The sequence below is a fragment of the Pempheris klunzingeri genome, chromosome 15 (assembly GCF_042242105.1).
Source record: "Pempheris klunzingeri isolate RE-2024b chromosome 15, fPemKlu1.hap1, whole genome shotgun sequence".
In the NCBI taxonomy this organism is placed as follows: domain Eukaryota; kingdom Metazoa; phylum Chordata; class Actinopteri; order Acropomatiformes; family Pempheridae; genus Pempheris; species Pempheris klunzingeri.
Window position 1 is genome coordinate 3,516,506 of NC_092026.1, and position 17,983 is coordinate 3,534,488.

A 17,983-nucleotide genomic window follows, 5' to 3' on the forward strand; every position below is an offset into this window, starting at 1 on the left:
AAGAGTGTAATCGAAATCTGAGACATTTCACCACCTATAGAAAATACAGTATGCACACACACACACACACACACACAGACAGACACACACACACGGGGACATGCACACTCCCGTCTATGCAAATTCTCCTCTGGGACACACCTTGATGTATCCCCAGGACACAGAGAACAGGTAGTTGGCCTCAGGCATGGTGCTGAGCTGTGCTGAGCCCCTGGCGCTCCCCAGCAGAAGCCCTGTATGCTCCTCTCTGAGTGGACCCCCAAGGCTGAGCTCAGTCCTATAACCTGAAGCTCAAAGCGCCACAAAATGCCCTCCTTCCAACGGTCGACTACGGTAAAAACGCCCCAGCTGAACTCTCCGGAGAGGGGCTGCAGTGGACCCCTACATCTCCGGCCAAATGCGCCTCCTCATAGCGTCGCCCACTGTTTTCCAGGATCGCAAGCTGCTGGCGAGAGTGATGGAATCCCCCTGGATGCAATCAATATTTCCTGTCCTTTTTTCTGCTTCTCGCTGCCTCCGTCCGTCTCTTTAAACCTCTTTCTCCTCCTGCCACCATCCAAATGTTATCCAGTGATGTGCAAAAGGGGGAAATCCAGCCTTCCCAAGCCCAGTCTGAGCAAGGCAGGGAGGAAGGGCAGCCTCTAAGACAGAGGCAGAGAGGAAAGGAGGGACGGAGAAAGGCGGAGAACAGGAGGAGGAGGGGGTGCGCTCTAGCTGTAGAGTCCCCTGTGGCAGACAGGCTGATGGAGTCTCTCTCTCTCTCTCTGCCTCCCACCCTTCTGAAACACTGAGCCGTGCACAGCACTGCAGAAAACGGGGAGTTTGGAGAATCCCCCCAGATCTTTCTCTCTCTTTCTAGCATTTCTCTCTCTCTCCTGTGCTCTCTGCAAACTCCCTCCCACTGTCTCTTTCAACCCCCCCCCTCCACCACCTCCATTTCCCTCTCTTCTTGATCTGCTCCCCCTGCTCAGTAATGCAGAACAGATCCAACGCATACTGCGCAACGAGAGGCTTCAAAGCACCAGAGTGTTTATCACATGGATGAGAAGACGTTGGGTATTCATTTACCAGGCGGTGTTTGGGAGAGCACGAGCACAGGCTGCTGCACACATTTCACTCCACAATCATTACAGCACATTTTAAAAAAAGACCTCCATCTCAAATTCAGACTACCGTAGACAACATTTTCCGAAAACAGTGTGATTTCTGCCTCACTGCGCCACTTTTCTGCATTAAAAAGACACAACCTGATGTGACGGGGAGACAAACAGATGAAAGAGTTTTCAGTCTGCCGCCCACCAGTGTACCACCAATTGCACGACAACCTGAACGCCATGGCAACAGCATCACGTGGCCCCTTCCATCGTTCTCACGGTGGTCCCCACTCTAAACACATTGCATCGCACCACACACACACACATTATACAGCCACACACACACACATCCAATACACAATCTATAGCAGCGATGCTGTAGACACAACTGGGCTAGACATCAGACACAATTTCTGTTGCCGAGTCTGATGCAAACTGGCTTTTCTTATTGAGAGAGAAGCACCAATAGAACAGCACAGCCTAATCTGTGCAATGAATAAAAAGGAATAATGGTGTAATCAGGTCTTTTTCCTGAAAATGTTATTGTAATTTCCTGTTCTCATAACGTCTTCAAACACTGTCAGAAAAAACAAAAATCAGGCATGATTATGCCTTTTGCCAGGGCTTTTTTATTCCTCACAATGGGGTCTTTTCTCTTCGTACTGAGCCAGATCCTCTCTGGCCTCAACAGCTGTCTAATGGCTGTCAAGCAGACAGCTAACATCTACTTGACTCTGAAACTTGAATACCACTTTCAAAGCGTTGGCTGCACTCAAACCCCAGACTGCCAGAGGCAGTCCATAAAAATCAAAGAGAGCTCGTAAGGACAAAAATTTGAGCTTGGAATCAGAAGGCTTTATTCCATTCAAAGGGAACTTGTAATTGATTCTTTAAAGCAGCAGAACAGCGTGCAGTTGTGTGACCTCTAGGAAATGAATCAGACACAGAGCCACATGTCAGTCACCGAGGCCCATACAGTTCGGCTCAGACACACAGCATGCGCACACGGCACAGTGACAAGCCCGTGAGTGTTTAAAGAGAAGATTACTCAATGCATGGCGTTAACTCATGCATCCTTTTACGTTAGCAAACGCGCTCACACACAGAACAAGACCTTGTCTTAAGCAATCTGGACAAGTTACATCACCAAAAAAAAAAAACCCCAAAACTTGGTGGTTAGTTCTCAGAAGATGAGCTGGTGCCTCATAAAGTTTACATTTTCGACATAGGGTGTGCACTGGGGTCATTGTCTCAATAATTGCGATAGTAAATGATGTAACTGATGAAGTCAAAACACTATTAATACCTGAACTCATTCAAATTCACACCTAAAAGTGTTAAACAGTTTTTAAGCCAAATGCCAACACGACCTATTTTCTTGGAGAAAAAAACAAATTCAAACTAAATTAAATATTTAATAAAATTCTCTAATGAAATGAAAAACCTTACTTCACTCTTGGATAAAGCACTCTGCATATGGCACACCACACTCCCTCAGCACAATGTAAGCGGCTCCAGAACTAACTCACCTTTTTCCAACTCGTAAGCATCCCAAAGTTTTTCTTCTGCTTTTCAGAACAACATAGTCCCATTGTCTCTTAACCGAAAAACAAACGCAACCCAAAAGAAATCCTGTAAAAGTTAATAGCGCTGCTCAGTGGGTCTGAGAGACTACCTGCTTCTTCTCTCTACTCTCGTTTCTGAAGTGGAGGCAGGCAGGAAACATGCTGACTTGACTGACTGGCCTACACAGTCTAACGAGAGGCCGCCGGCTCCTCCCTCCAACACAGGCTCCAGCATGTGTCTCCACCTACTTCCCTTTTACTTGATAGAGTAACTCACTGAGGTCACTTACTGGTAGACATCCTGCTTTCTAGCACTGCCTTAGGCACCAAGCAACTAACATACCTGAGGTGAAAAGTCCCACATATCAAGTACAGCAGACAGACGTGCCATGTCAGGTAGTCAGGAGAAACTTTGGGACAAGTCTGACAGGGTTGGCTCAGTTCTTACAGTAAACTTGACTAGACTTTGACTGTAGCAGAGCAGAGATAGAAGCGGTTTGACATCATATCGCAATAACACGACTGTTTGGCAATCTGACAAAGCTTAAGGTGTCAACACAATGGATTATGCACAGGCCAGCTTTCACAGTTTGGCAACCTTAAAGAGACACATTTCCTTGAACGTCCTGATCGCAACTAGGTCAGAAAAGGGTTACAGTAAAAGCAGGGTTCATATATACCATCCTCATTCTGGTTTATTTTCCATGATAACAGCAGATTACAGAGGTGAAGCTTTTTAATTACAATTAGGCACCATAATCGCTACTGCAGCTTGCTTGATCTCCTCACCGCCCTTTCAGTCAAACGGAATCACAACACTATAATTTAATGTCCATTACCCCTGCTACGGCTACAGACCCACCACTACATCTGTTTCAATAATTTTGTCATTTTTTCCCCTCTGAAGACGGCGGTGCTTTAAAGTTGAAGTGACCACACGTGAGTTAAAGTTTCCTACTCCGCTCGGGGGCCTCGCTCGCACGCTAACCCGCAAAGCGCTACACTCCCCTAACTGGATTCAGATGGCAGTGTTTGTCCAAGGCCGTCACCAGCATCAGCATGGAAGTGTGGCAAGGCTAATGATAGTGAGGGGCAGGGAAGCAGCTCACCGCTCTGAGGTCACGGCGGCCAGGCCGGCGGTCAGCAGGGTGTGTGGTCCCGTAGCCCCGGATACACCTGTGCCCTTGGACACTGAAAGCGGAGACACCCTGGGTTTGATCGTGGGTTCAATTACACCCTCTCTGGTTCCGAAAAGAAACGGACTCTTTGTCCAACACCGCGTCATATGAATGTTGGGAAGGAGCAGCACATTCTGTATTAATGAAGCTGTATTCAACAACAATTTGGCAATAAAAATGTGAATGACCAGTGAATTTCTTTCCGTTCTTGTGTTATTGCACAACAATCTAGGACATTGACTAAGCTAATCTGTAACATCATAAACTGTTGACCTCCGTTCTTCCAAAAACAGCATTGGTCAACAATGCTTAGTGGTGGCGTTGGGTCATACCGGGAGGACTCTGACTCATGGCGAACAATGCGCCCGGCCGGCCCGGCTGAGCGGCCGTGCTGCCGTGCGCCTGCGGGGCCTTGTGCTCATTGTCTCCACAGTCCCAGTGACGTGGTTGTCTGTAAAGACTCAACCTGGCTGCTCGGTCAAAGCGCCGCTATTGTCATGTGGTAACCAGGGAGCAGAGGAGAGGGGGCAGCGGGGGGCACGGGAAATAAAGAGACAGGAAACTGGTGTCACGGTCACAGTCACCCGTCATGGTCTGACAACACCCCTCCCCTTCCCAGTCCTCCCTCAGACCACAGCGTAGAATACAGACGGAAATGGACAACACCACCCTGGGTGTTTATAATCCGACGCCGCCATACTGTCTCCACTGTCTGCGCGGGGGCTGAGTAACACTGAACTGTATAGTAATTTGTTTGAGCTCTGTACAAATGAATTACGCACACACACACAAAAAAAAAACCTAAGTGCATCAAAGCAAAGGGAAGTAATTAGTTCTAAAGAGCTGCTTTGTGTAGTCTTGAAGAACCACAGTGTGTTTGTTCAGATTCATTTAAAACAAAGCAGGAAGCTTTTTCAGTTAACTAACATGTTAGATTTCTCTCAGTCGTCATGCTTATTTGATGAGAATGGATTCTTTATCTTTTTAGACACACTAGCAGGGTTCTCTAGGAGCGGCAATATTTGGATATTTTTACATTCATGGTGCCCAGAGGATGTTCCAATTGACTAGTATCATCATGAAGTTCATATCTTTGTTTGTTTCCATTTCTGCATGGATTTCTATGAAATCTGGTACACTGATCTCTCCATCAGGATGAATGTAACTTTCCATATCGCACCATTATCAGCTCCAGATTTTAATTTGCCCAAAACTTAAATAAATCTGTGAAGCTCTTATTCTCTTCACGCTCAGCTGCACTTACTTACTAATTAGAAAAGCACTGTCATTGTGAACGTGCTGACTTTTGCACTTAGCTCAAAGCACCACTGTGCCCAAACACAGAGCTGCCAACACAGCTGTACACTTCTGTTTGTTAAAAAATGACTTCCAGTCACTTAAAGCTCAAGTGTGGGACTTTGACCTACAAATGAATGTTTGTTACATTCAAGCCCTTGTCAAATGAGTGCCGATTACGCCCGACTCCGCTGGGTCAATCTCTGTATTTTGTTGTATACAGAAGTTATTAAATCTGGTGTACGGTGTGACATTTCCACGCTGGTGCACTTGCACTGATCAGCTTATCATCAACCAGCAGTGGTTAGTTTACCAGTAAAGCAGAACAGCAGCAACTTGCAGTGGGGCAGAAAAACTCAGAAAAAGTCTTCCAAGAAAAGATGCTCCAGATAAAAGAGAAACTCAAAATAAATAAATAATCTAAATCGGCACACGTCATGAGCACAACATCGACTGCCTTGTGTAATTACTGTCTCACTGCCAGAGGGGGCTGACAAAATTTCCACATTGCAGGTTTTCCTTTTGAAAGGCTAGTACACACAGTATTGTACTGGAGGGTTCTTTTTTTTTTTTTTTTTTTTTTTTTTAAATGGCATTAAGTGTAACCTCGTAAGCTGGCTCTGCTTTATACTGGGAAAATCTACCAGATTCACTTGAAATGTCACAACTCTGACAAAAACTACAGCACAAAACATCAACCGCTGTTGTAGCACTACTTCCTTGTTTAAAAGCAGACATACAGCAGATGTGGCCTTGCCTGCTCTGTAGCTGGTGGGTGATTATTAATATAATGGGAGAACAAACATTTGAAAGCAATTGAAAGCACACAATAGATCAATGGAGCTGTAGCACAATGTACCTGTCATTAATCTTTTTGAATATGACATTTAGATAGTGAGGCTGAAAAACAGTGGACTATATCTTTAAAGTTAGTATAAACTTTCCTCCAAGCCTTGATTTTCTGTTAATCTTAAACTATTGTGCGGACAGACTGATGTCTGCCAGCTAAGTGTGACCTTTTATGATGACGTCAATTAGGGTAGTGGACCAATGTCCCACTGAGCCAAACATTACAACAGAGCCAACATCCACACCACGTTAGAAGGAATGACAAATGCATCTGTGTGCAGTCGTTAAGTTATTAAAGTTATTATAAATTATACTGCATGCACACCTGCAGCTCAGGCCGGCCGTGTTACACACCGTGTGACTCAGGTGGTTTGCATAGGGTGAGGACTCTCACAGACATTTTTACTATTCAAAGCTAAAAGGAACTCAGACTTGTATGCAAAACAAACACTGCTCCTCTTTTCTTTGTACAAGAGATCCATAAAATGATGCCAGCTCATACATTACCACAGAACTGCTGCTACTTTGCAAGTGCGTCAGTGTGGCAAAAAGAAATTTACATTTTGCATACACTGTGCAAAGTGACAGCCACACACAGACCAACTGTGCAGGCGGTCAGGTCTTAATAGTTTAACGAGTTCATGTCGCGTCCTCATTGACACTGCATTAGAGAATACACACCGTGACCAGCTTGAACAACTAGGATCAAACCTGAGAAACTGTGATTTGTTACGTTTGGGAGACACAGCATTGTATAGTGGCAGTCTGCTGAGCTTCTGGTGATCATCACCTCAATGATGGAGCAGGCAATGACAGCTAAACATATATTAATAGCTTAAGCTGCACTGTGTGACATGATCATCAATGTTAGTCATTAGGACCATATTAGTGTTTGTGTGACAACCTTTTAAAAGGTTCTAGTGTGAGTTAACAAAGAGTATTGGTGATCAAACCACTGTTACATTAGACCCCATCAGCTAAATGTGGAGAATGACAATAAAATGTTTTGTTTTGAAGAGAAGTGTAACTTGCATTGCAGTGACAAGCTCAAGGTGTTAGTTAGTTAGTTAGTTAGTGGACACAGTGGATGCAAAAAAAGATAAGTAATTAATACACAGGCTAAATTGTCCTACCTTGTTGGAGGCCATGTCACTGACTGAGCGGTAGGTCTGAATGGTCTCCAACTGGTCCAGACACCAGTCAAGCTCCTCCATGGTCTCCATAGCCAGCTTCTGGTAGGACTCATCTGCCAACAGACACATGGACACGTAATCAGGCCCAAGAGGATCCATGTCCATAGCAGAGCCCCCCGACACCATGCACGGAGGTCCGAGGGTCCCGGAGTGGCCTGATCTAACAGGGGACTGGCCCGCAAGACATCCGGGAGATGTCGAGGAGGTGGAGGGGGAGGTGTGCACACAGAGCTCCTTCATCTTGTTACGCTCCGCCACCTCAGAAAGTTCAAGGAAGTCGAACTCTCAGACAAACTGAGGCTAGAGGTACTGTTTGCAGACTCTCTCTCTCTCTGTAGTCTCTCTCCGTACCCCCTCGTTCCCTCGCTCTCGTGTGCTCTTCAAACCCCCTCCCACTCCGTCTGCTCCCCCCGCCTCCTCTCAAGACTCTCTCGTTCTCCACCCCCCCCCCCACATACACACTCAGTACCACTCTGCTGAACAAGAGGCAAGGAAACTAGGCGGTCTGCTGCCTCCTACTGTTGTACTGTTGTACCCCCCCCCCTCCACCATTTAAACATATGAAAATGCTGTGTGCATATGGGTACAGCCTTAAGAGGGGCTTTTGGTGGAAGAGACCCATCTGGCTTTGCTTTTTCATACTCTCCTCACGATGTCGACTCGTCGTGCCTAACACAGGAAAGCCTACATGAACGCATTTGATGCATTTTGTAACTGCTGCAAAGACAAGTGCTCCAACTCCCTCGACTCCCGGTGACTTCCTTTCTGAAACATGCAGACCACTTCAAGGCAGAACTCTGCTGAGCTGCAGCAGCAGCAGCTCACACCACAGCGCCGTGCTTCACAAACTGGCTCTCTCCTCTCTGAACCTCTCTGAGGGAGAAAGAAAAAAAATTATATCAAACACTAAAACTCTGTGTTTGCACAAGCAACACGAGAGGCAAACTTTGACTCCCTGAATTGGGGGGAGGCCAGGCCAGGGTCTCGCTGTGTGCCAAAGAAACCAAAGCACTTCCTCTTTGGCCCTGAACTCACACAAAACATGGAGCGGAATTACTTAATGGCGGAGTGACTGCAGAGGACAATCATAGCTGTCATTTGATGAAATAGCTCTGTCGTTAGCAGCTATGAGTCACATGTGGTAGGCGCTTAAGCTTTAGAGAGGAAAAAGGTGGTTTATGAGAAATGCACCGAGATGATAAAATACGAGGAAACAAATTAAGAAGCATCACTCTCCGCTATAACAGGGAGACTGTTGATTCAACAAATTTCTGCCCGGAGGGAGTGAACGCTGAGCGCATCTGGATCTCCCCACCTTCCTTTTTCTATGGAAAAGACTGATCTCTACTTCATAGGGCTTCACACATGGAAGAAATTTACCCCATATGCTTAGCACAACAGGACAGCCAGCGTGCTGCTCCCCAATCTACGTCAATATAGTGGATCAAAGCACTTCAAAGCAGAGCGATGGCGTACAGACTCTGAACCACCAGTGTTTAACAAAGAACTTCAATGAAAGCTCAGACGATGTGTGTGCAGTTGAGGAAACCTCCCACCACTGAAAGGTATCAGTGCAACAAGATGACAGTGTCTCCCCCGAATCAAAAAGGGAGAGTCGGGTTTCAACCGTTTAAGCTCAACTGTGGTTTTTAGAAATCAGGCCACTGGCTCCTCCGATTACGAGAGCACGACTGCTAGGCACTAGCCTCATTCCTCAGGTCAGACCAATTTTCCTTTACTTGAGCTCCAGGTTGGAGAATTCAAGGAACCCTTGGCTACAATATACCGTCGGACGCCAAAGCTTTGTGGTCCAAACTATTCGCAGGAACCACTGGCGTCCAGGACGTGTAAAAGTCAGTGACACCGAGCAGAAAGTACAGCATCAAAGCAGCTCATGCATAAGGCGGTGAGCTGTTGAAACTGGGTATACACCAACGTGCGGCCGTCTTGAGCCATAGGGGCAGGAGACGTTGCCAAGAAGGTGCGACCACATCCTGCCCGCCTTCCCTCCAATGAGGGAATATTGAGACATTAGACTTTTTAACAGGGCAGTCAGGAAACATCAAAGACTTGGCTCATCCACAGCACCCAGGATTCAGGTCTGATTCATATACACAGTCCAGAGTCTGATGGCAGTAAAAACCCTCAGATGTAGAACAAACGCTCACTGGTTTTGGTCTCTGGGTTCAAGCCGCTCGCTCACCTGCGGCAAGATCACTGAAGCAGAACTTCACATATTCATCTGCTGCGTTTCCTAAAATGAAAACAGCTGGACCTGGGGCCACGCTTCCCTATCGTGACTCATTGTTATAATCAAGTTTGAGGGGAAGTTGTAATTAAAACAAAGTTATGCGCGCACACACACACACACAGCAGGAGTAGATGGGACTGCGGGATCCATCACCACCTCTGGTTGATCATAAATACAGTGTGCTAAATGGGCTGACAGACATTTCACAATGTCACCAGTCAACGGTGGCGTGACGCACTTTCAGTCTGAAAAACCTGCTTCCAGACAGAGCGCGAGGTACTTTTCCAGCCTGTCTTTTCAGTGGAAGGCTATTTTTTTTTCTTCTTCGGCGAGTCCTAATGCTTTGGCCATATGCTGGAGGCTGCCGAGAGGACAACAGACCTCAGTGTGCAGACAGACCCCGTCTGCCTCCCCTCTCTCCCCCTCTCTCCCTCCAGCTCTCTCCCCTATAGGGCCACAAACCCGCCTCTGTGAGATCCATCAACTGCACCAACGACCAGGGCTGGGCTCAAACATCCCCCCCACCTCCACTCCCGCCCGAGACACCTTCCGCTCACATCCACCTCACACTGCCCCTCTCTGTGCTCACAACCCACCCCCCAACAAACCTGTTTCCCCTCGCCGTCTGGCTGAAGCTTGGTGGCAGAGCTGGACTCCCTCACCTATTAAACCACCTACCGATAAGGTACAGCCACTGGTGGAAGCAGTGCTCAGATCATTAGCTTCAGTAAAAGCAGCAACACCAAAATAAAAAAGTACTTCACTGCAATCAAAAAGTTCTGCATCAACATGTGAAAAGTAAAACAACAAGAAAGATAAAGCAGTCATTGTACAGACTTTTTGATTATTATTAATGCGATAACATGCAAGAAGCTGTAGAAGAATATTAAAACATCTATAATGTGCAAATTAACTCGTAGCTATAGCTGCAAAAAGAAAATTATTCCTCTTTGAAATGGAGGAGAAATCTATCATAACATGCTTGTTACTTTTCAGCAGCCAGTTTCTGTGTGAACGACCTGACGTACATATAGTTTAGTTTTCATGGTGAGTTTGACTTTAACATTATGACTGTTGTGGCTTAGGTCTTGTTGATTCATACTAATTTGACTCGTCAGGAAATAATGGGTCCAACTACAGCAGAGGGTCAATGAAGAACACTCGAGTCATCACAGTCCCTAGAAGTGTAAACAGCTCCGAGCTATCTGCATGTACGCACACACACACACACACACACACACACACATTCCTCAGCTTGACCTCACCACATCATGAAGGCCAGAACACACACTTCTGACACGGATACGCGCACATACTCAGCGTTGTTTGTGTTTGACTTCGCACTACACGTGGAGCTGAGACAGACGCTGAATCACCCCTTTATCGCCCTCAATGTACGTCAATGTATTCACAAGTCGAAAGAGGGAAGAAGGAGTTTGACACGAGGTAACAGAAAGAGAGAAGTAACTTCCTTCTACCAGATGTTTGTCCCAGCGACACACCAAAACTGTAAACAGCTACATTTGCTGCAGGCGAGTTCATGATGTTTGCTGCTCGAGTACAACAAACTTTGCCCTTTCATTACATCATTTGCATCTGGGTTCAAATTCAGAAAACAAATTAATTTGAACAGATTTCACATACTATTATGATACAATTTCAATTTTATGATATTTCTTACTGATAAAGAACCAGGAAAAAAAGAGCATTTTCAGCTATTTGGAGTGCTTTGTTATAACATCTCAGATTATCAACGTGAGCTATCAAAGGTAAGGCAATAAAATAATTAATTCAACTTATTCTTCTAAGTGCTTGTGTGTGTTTACCTTTTGTCACTGCAGGACGCAGCCCAACCAGTAAAACCTCCTCTGATCATAAAACCCTTTACTTAATACATCATTTTTATCATTTATTTTGATGCCTCAATAAAAATCTGTGACTGTGGCATGAAACCGAACTGGATATCAACAACATCAACATCAGGAGAACGGTGTGGTGTTTAAGAGGAAGTGTTGTCTGTGGTGTGCGGGACACTTAGAGAACGTCCAGCCCTCGAAACTGAACCACGCTATCACCATTAGTCTTGTTTCAACCCTCACTTTGCATTATCTCTCTTCATAGTTTACAACTGCGGCATAATCTTCTGATCTATCAAAACAAAGGGCTTCAACCAGTCATTCAAACACACACACACACACACACACACACCTCATCAGGGCCTGTTTGACAGCTCCTTCACAATGCACCATGGAGCTGTGCTGGCACGGGCCGGCTTGAGGGATGGGCCGCAGCGAGCTTTATGACTGTGCTGACGTCAATGACATAATTCAAATACTTAACCAGGCTGCACACTTCCAGCCCTCTGGATCCTCTCCGCTGGCTGCGAGCCTGGAAAACCTGACATGGATTCCTGCTGTGGAGCAGAGTAAACGCTGCAGACAGGAGTGGAGCGGACTGCCCAGGCTGAAAATGACGGGTCAAATTTGTTCTGGCTGTCAGTTTGCGGTCAGCTGTCCGTCTGTGTGTCCAAACAACCCCATGTGTTTGTTAAATGTGAGGGAGTACACTTGTTGAAAGACAGCAGGTGATATTTAAAAAACACACAAACAACATGGGCTTTAACGAATCAAGAAACTGTCCAAACACACTATATTTAATTGGAATTAACCAGTGTTCACTGTTATAGATGCCACTGCTTTGCCTCGTCCTTGCAATAGGCTTCTAGCTTTCATGGAGCACTTATTGTATCCGATATGCATGCACACACAGATTTACACAGTCTTGCAACAGTCCTGCAGCAGTCCTGCCCTGATTTGGAAGCGATTACTTCTTGCCACTTGGCATCAAAACGCAGATTAGTGGTGATTAACTCGTGTTATTCTTCTTCTGTTATTCTGTCGGGATAACCTGTTTCAGATTAGTCTTTCATTACTTCTCTTTCAGGACGTGTTTACGAAAAAGAGACAAAAGATGAATGAGTAATGCGATTCGTGTGCCCCCACACCCTGGGCAGTTTACGCACAAAGTCACGTGTGTGTTTACTTTCAAGGCAAAGAATGTGCACGTTTGAACGCAGTCGCCTGCTGCACTCGATTCATTTTGCACAGTTTGATGAAGCGCTTTGAGTTCTGGGGAGCAGCTGTCGCACCACAGAAGAGACAAACATCAAATGCATGGGAAAAGACCGAAACACTTTGAACTTACAGGATATAAATTGATAAAACTGTCAGAGCATACATGTGATGATTTAACCCCAAAAGTCAATCAAGTCCATCGAAAATGGACGCAATGCTAATTAAGAAACATCTACTGGTGTTCACACATGTTTATTCTTCCTCACATGGTGCGTCAATTCTAAGTTTAACTAAGAATGGCCTACTTCAGTTCTACAGACTCTACTTTGGGCAGCGCTGCCTTAAACATTAATTTCTGAAAGCATTGTGTAAACATTCATTTGTTAAGGCCAGTCGAAGGGAACAACGACATGATGAGGTTTCACATCCCCTTCTTGGTCAAATGACTAACCATGAACCTCCGAGTTCCTGCCATCTATGACAATATTCAGCTAATGCTAATGATAACAGTTACGGATTAATCACCAGCCCTTGACCGTCAAAGACGTCATGTCAAGCGTTTTTTTTCTCAAAAGTACTATTTATTAGGCAGAATATAAAGCAAAGCCTATAATCTGAATCAGTCGGGGAAGAGAGAACCCTTTGTTGCCGCTCATGGGACTGCATGTGATGGAGCCAAGATGGTTTGTGAAGCATAAACTTCAAACTCACATGAGGAAAACTTCAATCCTCTCACGTTACTGGAGTAAGATGGTTAATAGCGTAAACAGTCTTCAGTGACGCATTTGCAGCTGAGCTGATTTTTAGTATGCCCCCCAGGTTTTCTGCTTCTTGTGCACTTTCACCCACTGACTGCGGTCACGTTCCTGCTCTTTTCATCCAATCTGACCTTTTTTTTTTTTCTGCTTCTCCCATATCACATCTGATTAAAATGCTCAAAAACTGTGACATATCTCTGTGACCTTTGCTGTGTTTTTGTTCTTTTCTATCTCATTCCCTGCAACATTCTGGCAAAATCTCTCAGTCGTTCTTGAACTCTCGCCGTCTTCCTACAGGAAGTCACACTGCTCTCTCTTAAAATCCCTTTCACTCTCCAGCTCACATACCTTTACAGAGGTTTCACAGAGCTCGTGCCAAAAAAATGATACAGGTACGGCACTGGTGAGATTGCCTCACTGAAAACATAGACGCAAAACAGGAAAAATCTGTTCTCCTTTTCCGGTCAAAGAGTTGACGAAAAATGAGACAGAAAGCAGCACGAGGGAGGAAATGAGGGCATCCGTCCTTGTGATACTGTTAATTGTTGCAGTTACCTCCAGAATAATGACTATTTGTTAGCAGCAGGTGTACAGCGAGCTCTTTCTATGCTCAGGTTGACAGCTGTGATTCTATGGTGGGATAAAAGTAAGATGCTTTATTAGAAACACGATACCGTGTCTCGAGGGTTTCAGACTAATTCAAACAGAGTCGATCACATTTGTTTTTCTCATCCCATCTCGCTCCCTGAGCATCACGGTGGAGGCCAACAACGGGATGGTTTTGTTCGTCAGAGATCACTTCGAGAAGGTCAAGGTTTGTGAGAAGTGTGGAGGAGGAAGGACAATAAGAGACTCAGTTGTCTTGTATTTTTTCCTGCTGCGGGACGCTCCTAGCAGCCCATCTGTGCTGATAGGAAGTCAAGAGCACCCGTGTGCAGGCTGTGCTGACGTCAATCGGGCTTGAAGAACCAGTGCAGCAGGAACTAATATCCCCATCGCCCTCCCACCCCCCTTCTTTCGCCGTCCTGTCCCTCCCTCACATCTACCTGCTCTGTATCTGACCCATTAAGTTTCTTTTCTGTTCTCACAGGCTCACTTTCATTCCTCCTGCGCCGTCATAACGTCAGCGCATGGGAATTTTTATGTTATCAAGTCAGTTTCCTGTATGAATAACATAAAAGATTACACCTTCTACTAGTCTGTGTGAAAACACTCAAAGAGAACGCAGTTTGTGCCGGCAGTGTAAACATTCATGACTGTGTTGACACGGACATTTAATTAGAAATTACAGGCTTTATTACTTATCTACACTAATCAAGCATTTGTACGACTATTCCACTCACTGCACTGGAAGGAGACGGTAGTAATTTGCCACATGCCGCTGCCATTCCTTGCTTATCTTAACTTCCTTAAGATTAGAAATGTTGTTGCACATAAAAAATCTCCATCTCTGGGTTTTATGCATGAAACTGCACGTATGAGATTATCGCTTAAGTATTTTCAGACTGTTATCTTTCATCCTTTTGTATCCATCATCTAATCTTTGGCAGAGCATTGTCCTCCACCAACACCCAAGCCTGAAATTTGACATCAGTGCAGTATTGCAATGCGTGCATGTTACGGTTTCTCACATTACAGAATCATTCATTCTGATAAAAGGAGGGATTCTCCCCTCTGCACAGCCTGGAAGACTTGTGATAGGACTCACCTGACAGACAGACTTTGGCAATAGAAGGCTGATTCGCAGCAGGAGACCTCCTGCAACCAGAGAAACATGTAAGTAACTATTAACACTAGGAGCCCTGAAGTGTAACAAGTGGTTGCATTATTTTTTTTTTTTTATCCACAGTGTGATTTGGTTTCAGCAGCAGTCACTGTTGGCACAGCACAAACACAGAACAGGTGCTCCCTCAGTTCTCTGAACTGGTCACAGGTCAGATTTTAGACCATATGACATTGTCATGTCTAATTCAGTTTTGGCTCACTGTGAACCTGTTATCTGAGGTCGTATCGACTCTACGTCCACCTCCGGCCAACCTGATGAAACTGCAGCCACAGACCCAGTTCAGTGATCAGAGGGAGCCTTTTCTGCCCTCAAATGAGACGAGGAAGCTCCTTTTCACTTGAAAAAATAAAGTTAAATAAAATAAAATGTCAGTGGGTACAGTTAAAGATTTAACCAGCTTTAGCATTACAAGAAGACTCTCTAGATGTAGTCCATGTAAGTGGTTCCTCCATGAGACCACAGCACTGGAGATGTTTTTGATGCATTGGCGCCCCCAAGTGAGACATGTGGGCATCTTGAAATGCATCTAAAACTGAATGCTAAACTCCACATGTAGATTACCTCCTGAATATATTGTTGTGGATGTTTGTCAAGAATTTTTATCAGCACAATAATGAAAACATCATCGCACATCTGAAGACATTCTGCAGCAGGCAGTCACTCTCACAAAACCCAAGCAGATACTGTAATAAAATGATGAGATGACGTACTTATTGGATGCACATTGTACATTTGTCAAGGTGGTGAAATTGTTCCTGACAGTCCGAAGGCTTGCCAGAACCTTAAAAAATAAAATAAAAGGAAATGGATGAGAAGAGGGTCGAGATATGAGGAATATTTACATGAAAAATATTAGAAGAACACAATAGAAACTTGCAGGTGGTTTGAAAGAATATACACGTTAATGTAAAGATAATATTCAGCATTGTGATAATTTGATGTTTACTCCAAATATACAAAAGAAATTTCCTTTCTTTTGAAAAGTTTGCATGGAAATCCAGCCAATTGTAAACAGTTCAGAAAACGATCAGTCATTTAGAGGAGAGTTTAAAGCTTTTTGCAGCTGCCTCTCAATGCTGGACGGTGCTCATTGCTCCAGCTCTCAAATAGATCGGCACAAATTCATTATTAAACCTTTAGCAATAACTGAAACCTGAGGTTAAATGCATGTTCATAAACCTGAATCTTCTCTTAAATATGTTTTTGGTATTCAGCGTTTTGTTTTTACTTTTACATTTGGTTACATGTCCACCTACTGCAAACATAACAGTATATCTGTACCCACAATGTACAACTAATGACTGAAGCCAAAGCTCATGATGTGTACTGAATTTAGACTTGTGCAAGCTACACCATCCAGGCCACACACACACGAGACATCACCACATGACATTATGATGGTTGTTGGAGCCAATCACAACCATTAGATAGCAGAACTGATCAGGAGCAGTTAACTGCGGTTTGAGTTGGGATGCTGAGTCTAAAATGATCTTGCCATTGCCTACTAAAGGCCACCAGGGGGCAGAGAGGTTAACCATGACTGAGGGAGTGACTTTCTGGATCCAGAAGGTGCTTTACATCTAGAAAATGCTCATCAGTACGATGACTTTGATGTGCTTTGGAGCAGACTTAGTGATCAGCTCTTACCTGGGCGAATGGAGTCACAATCAAGTCCTCTCCATGCCTGAAACAGGATGTGAGAACTGTTGAGCAAAGACCGACAGTTTCAATCAAACAGTTAAACATGCTGAATCTTATTATTTAAAAACTCACAGCTCTCCGACAATGGAGGAGTTTCGAGACAAGGACTTTGGTGATAGGTCGTAGTCGCTGTCAGAGCGGTACAGGAAGGACTCCCTGCGCTGGCAGTGGCCCGCCAGGTTAGGATGTAGAACCAGACCTGAACCCGGAGAAGCCTGTGGGTCTGAAGGACTGCAGCACAATGACGGGCCATTCTCCACCTCAAAGCTAAGAGAGGAAGGAGAGGAGAGAGATAAAGCAGAAATCAGTTAAATAAGAGGAGAATAATTATAATGGTTTTGTATTCAGATGTATATATATTTTTTCACTCATTCATGAATCAACTCCAGGATCTGACTTGTTCCCCTTCAGCTGCAAACTCCAAAAGTATCTATCAAACATAACCTTTATCAGTTCTATAGACTGATCAGACAATCATTTACATTAACTATCAACTCATCATCGTCATCATGTACTAAGTGCTTTCAATAAGCTGCCACTAAGTACTGGCTTGCGCAACAAATCCCATCTAGGAAAGAGATGGTTGCATAAACCCTAAAATGATTACTCACCCATCCATCCATGACCTAAAAACAATTATTGTGCTCATTAAATAAGTATGCTTTACTGGTCAGTGAGAGGAGGGGCTGTTTTATTGTGTACCACTGGAATACTGTCCATCACGGCGCCGTTCATTCATCCCTGCTCAGCGCCAGCAGACGAGCAAAGAGAGAGAGGGATTAGCTCCTTATTGGGAGATGTAGGGATATTCTACTAATGTTTATTATTGTTGTGACGGATGCACTCAGCCACACACACACTGGTCTTTAAAACATACAACAGATCCTGTATACAAGTTCAGTTTGCATCGACCTGCTCAGGGAGTATAGATGGTAAGTGCAGTGGTAAAATCTTGAGATTTATGTCTTTGTACATGGCGCTTGACAACTAAATCCAATAAAAAATTAAATTGGAAACATGAACAGTCTAATGAACCATATAATCAAATAATTTAAAGACTAGGCCAATTTCAGTGCTTGTCCCTGGCCGTTTATATAATAAATGGACAGTCAGATAAAAAAAAAAAAAACACAAGCATAAGAAACAAAAACGGTGGAAGAAGAAGAAGAAGAAATGCTCAGAGCAACAGCAAACCAACCAGCAACATATTGGATAAATGTGTGTAAATGTTTTATATA

The 17,983-nt window shown here is 44.5% G+C and overlaps 1 protein-coding gene across 1 annotated transcript in view; it reads right to left on the reverse strand.

Annotated features, from left to right (window-relative positions):
- LOC139214889 (3',5'-cyclic-AMP phosphodiesterase 4B-like) overlaps positions 1–17,983 on the reverse strand; it is a 46,911-nt gene that overhangs the window by 6,803 nt on the left and 22,125 nt on the right. Inside the window, exons 4-8 of the mRNA XM_070845837.1 lie at positions 16,818–17,012; positions 16,692–16,728; positions 15,755–15,825; positions 14,967–15,016; positions 7,116–7,228 (exon numbers count right to left, since the gene is read on the reverse strand). Of these exons, the coding sequence (XP_070701938.1) occupies positions 7,116–7,228; positions 14,967–15,016; positions 15,755–15,825; positions 16,692–16,728; positions 16,818–17,012 (466 nt within the window). The remainder of the gene's footprint in view (positions 1–7,115; positions 7,229–14,966; positions 15,017–15,754; positions 15,826–16,691; positions 16,729–16,817; positions 17,013–17,983) is intronic.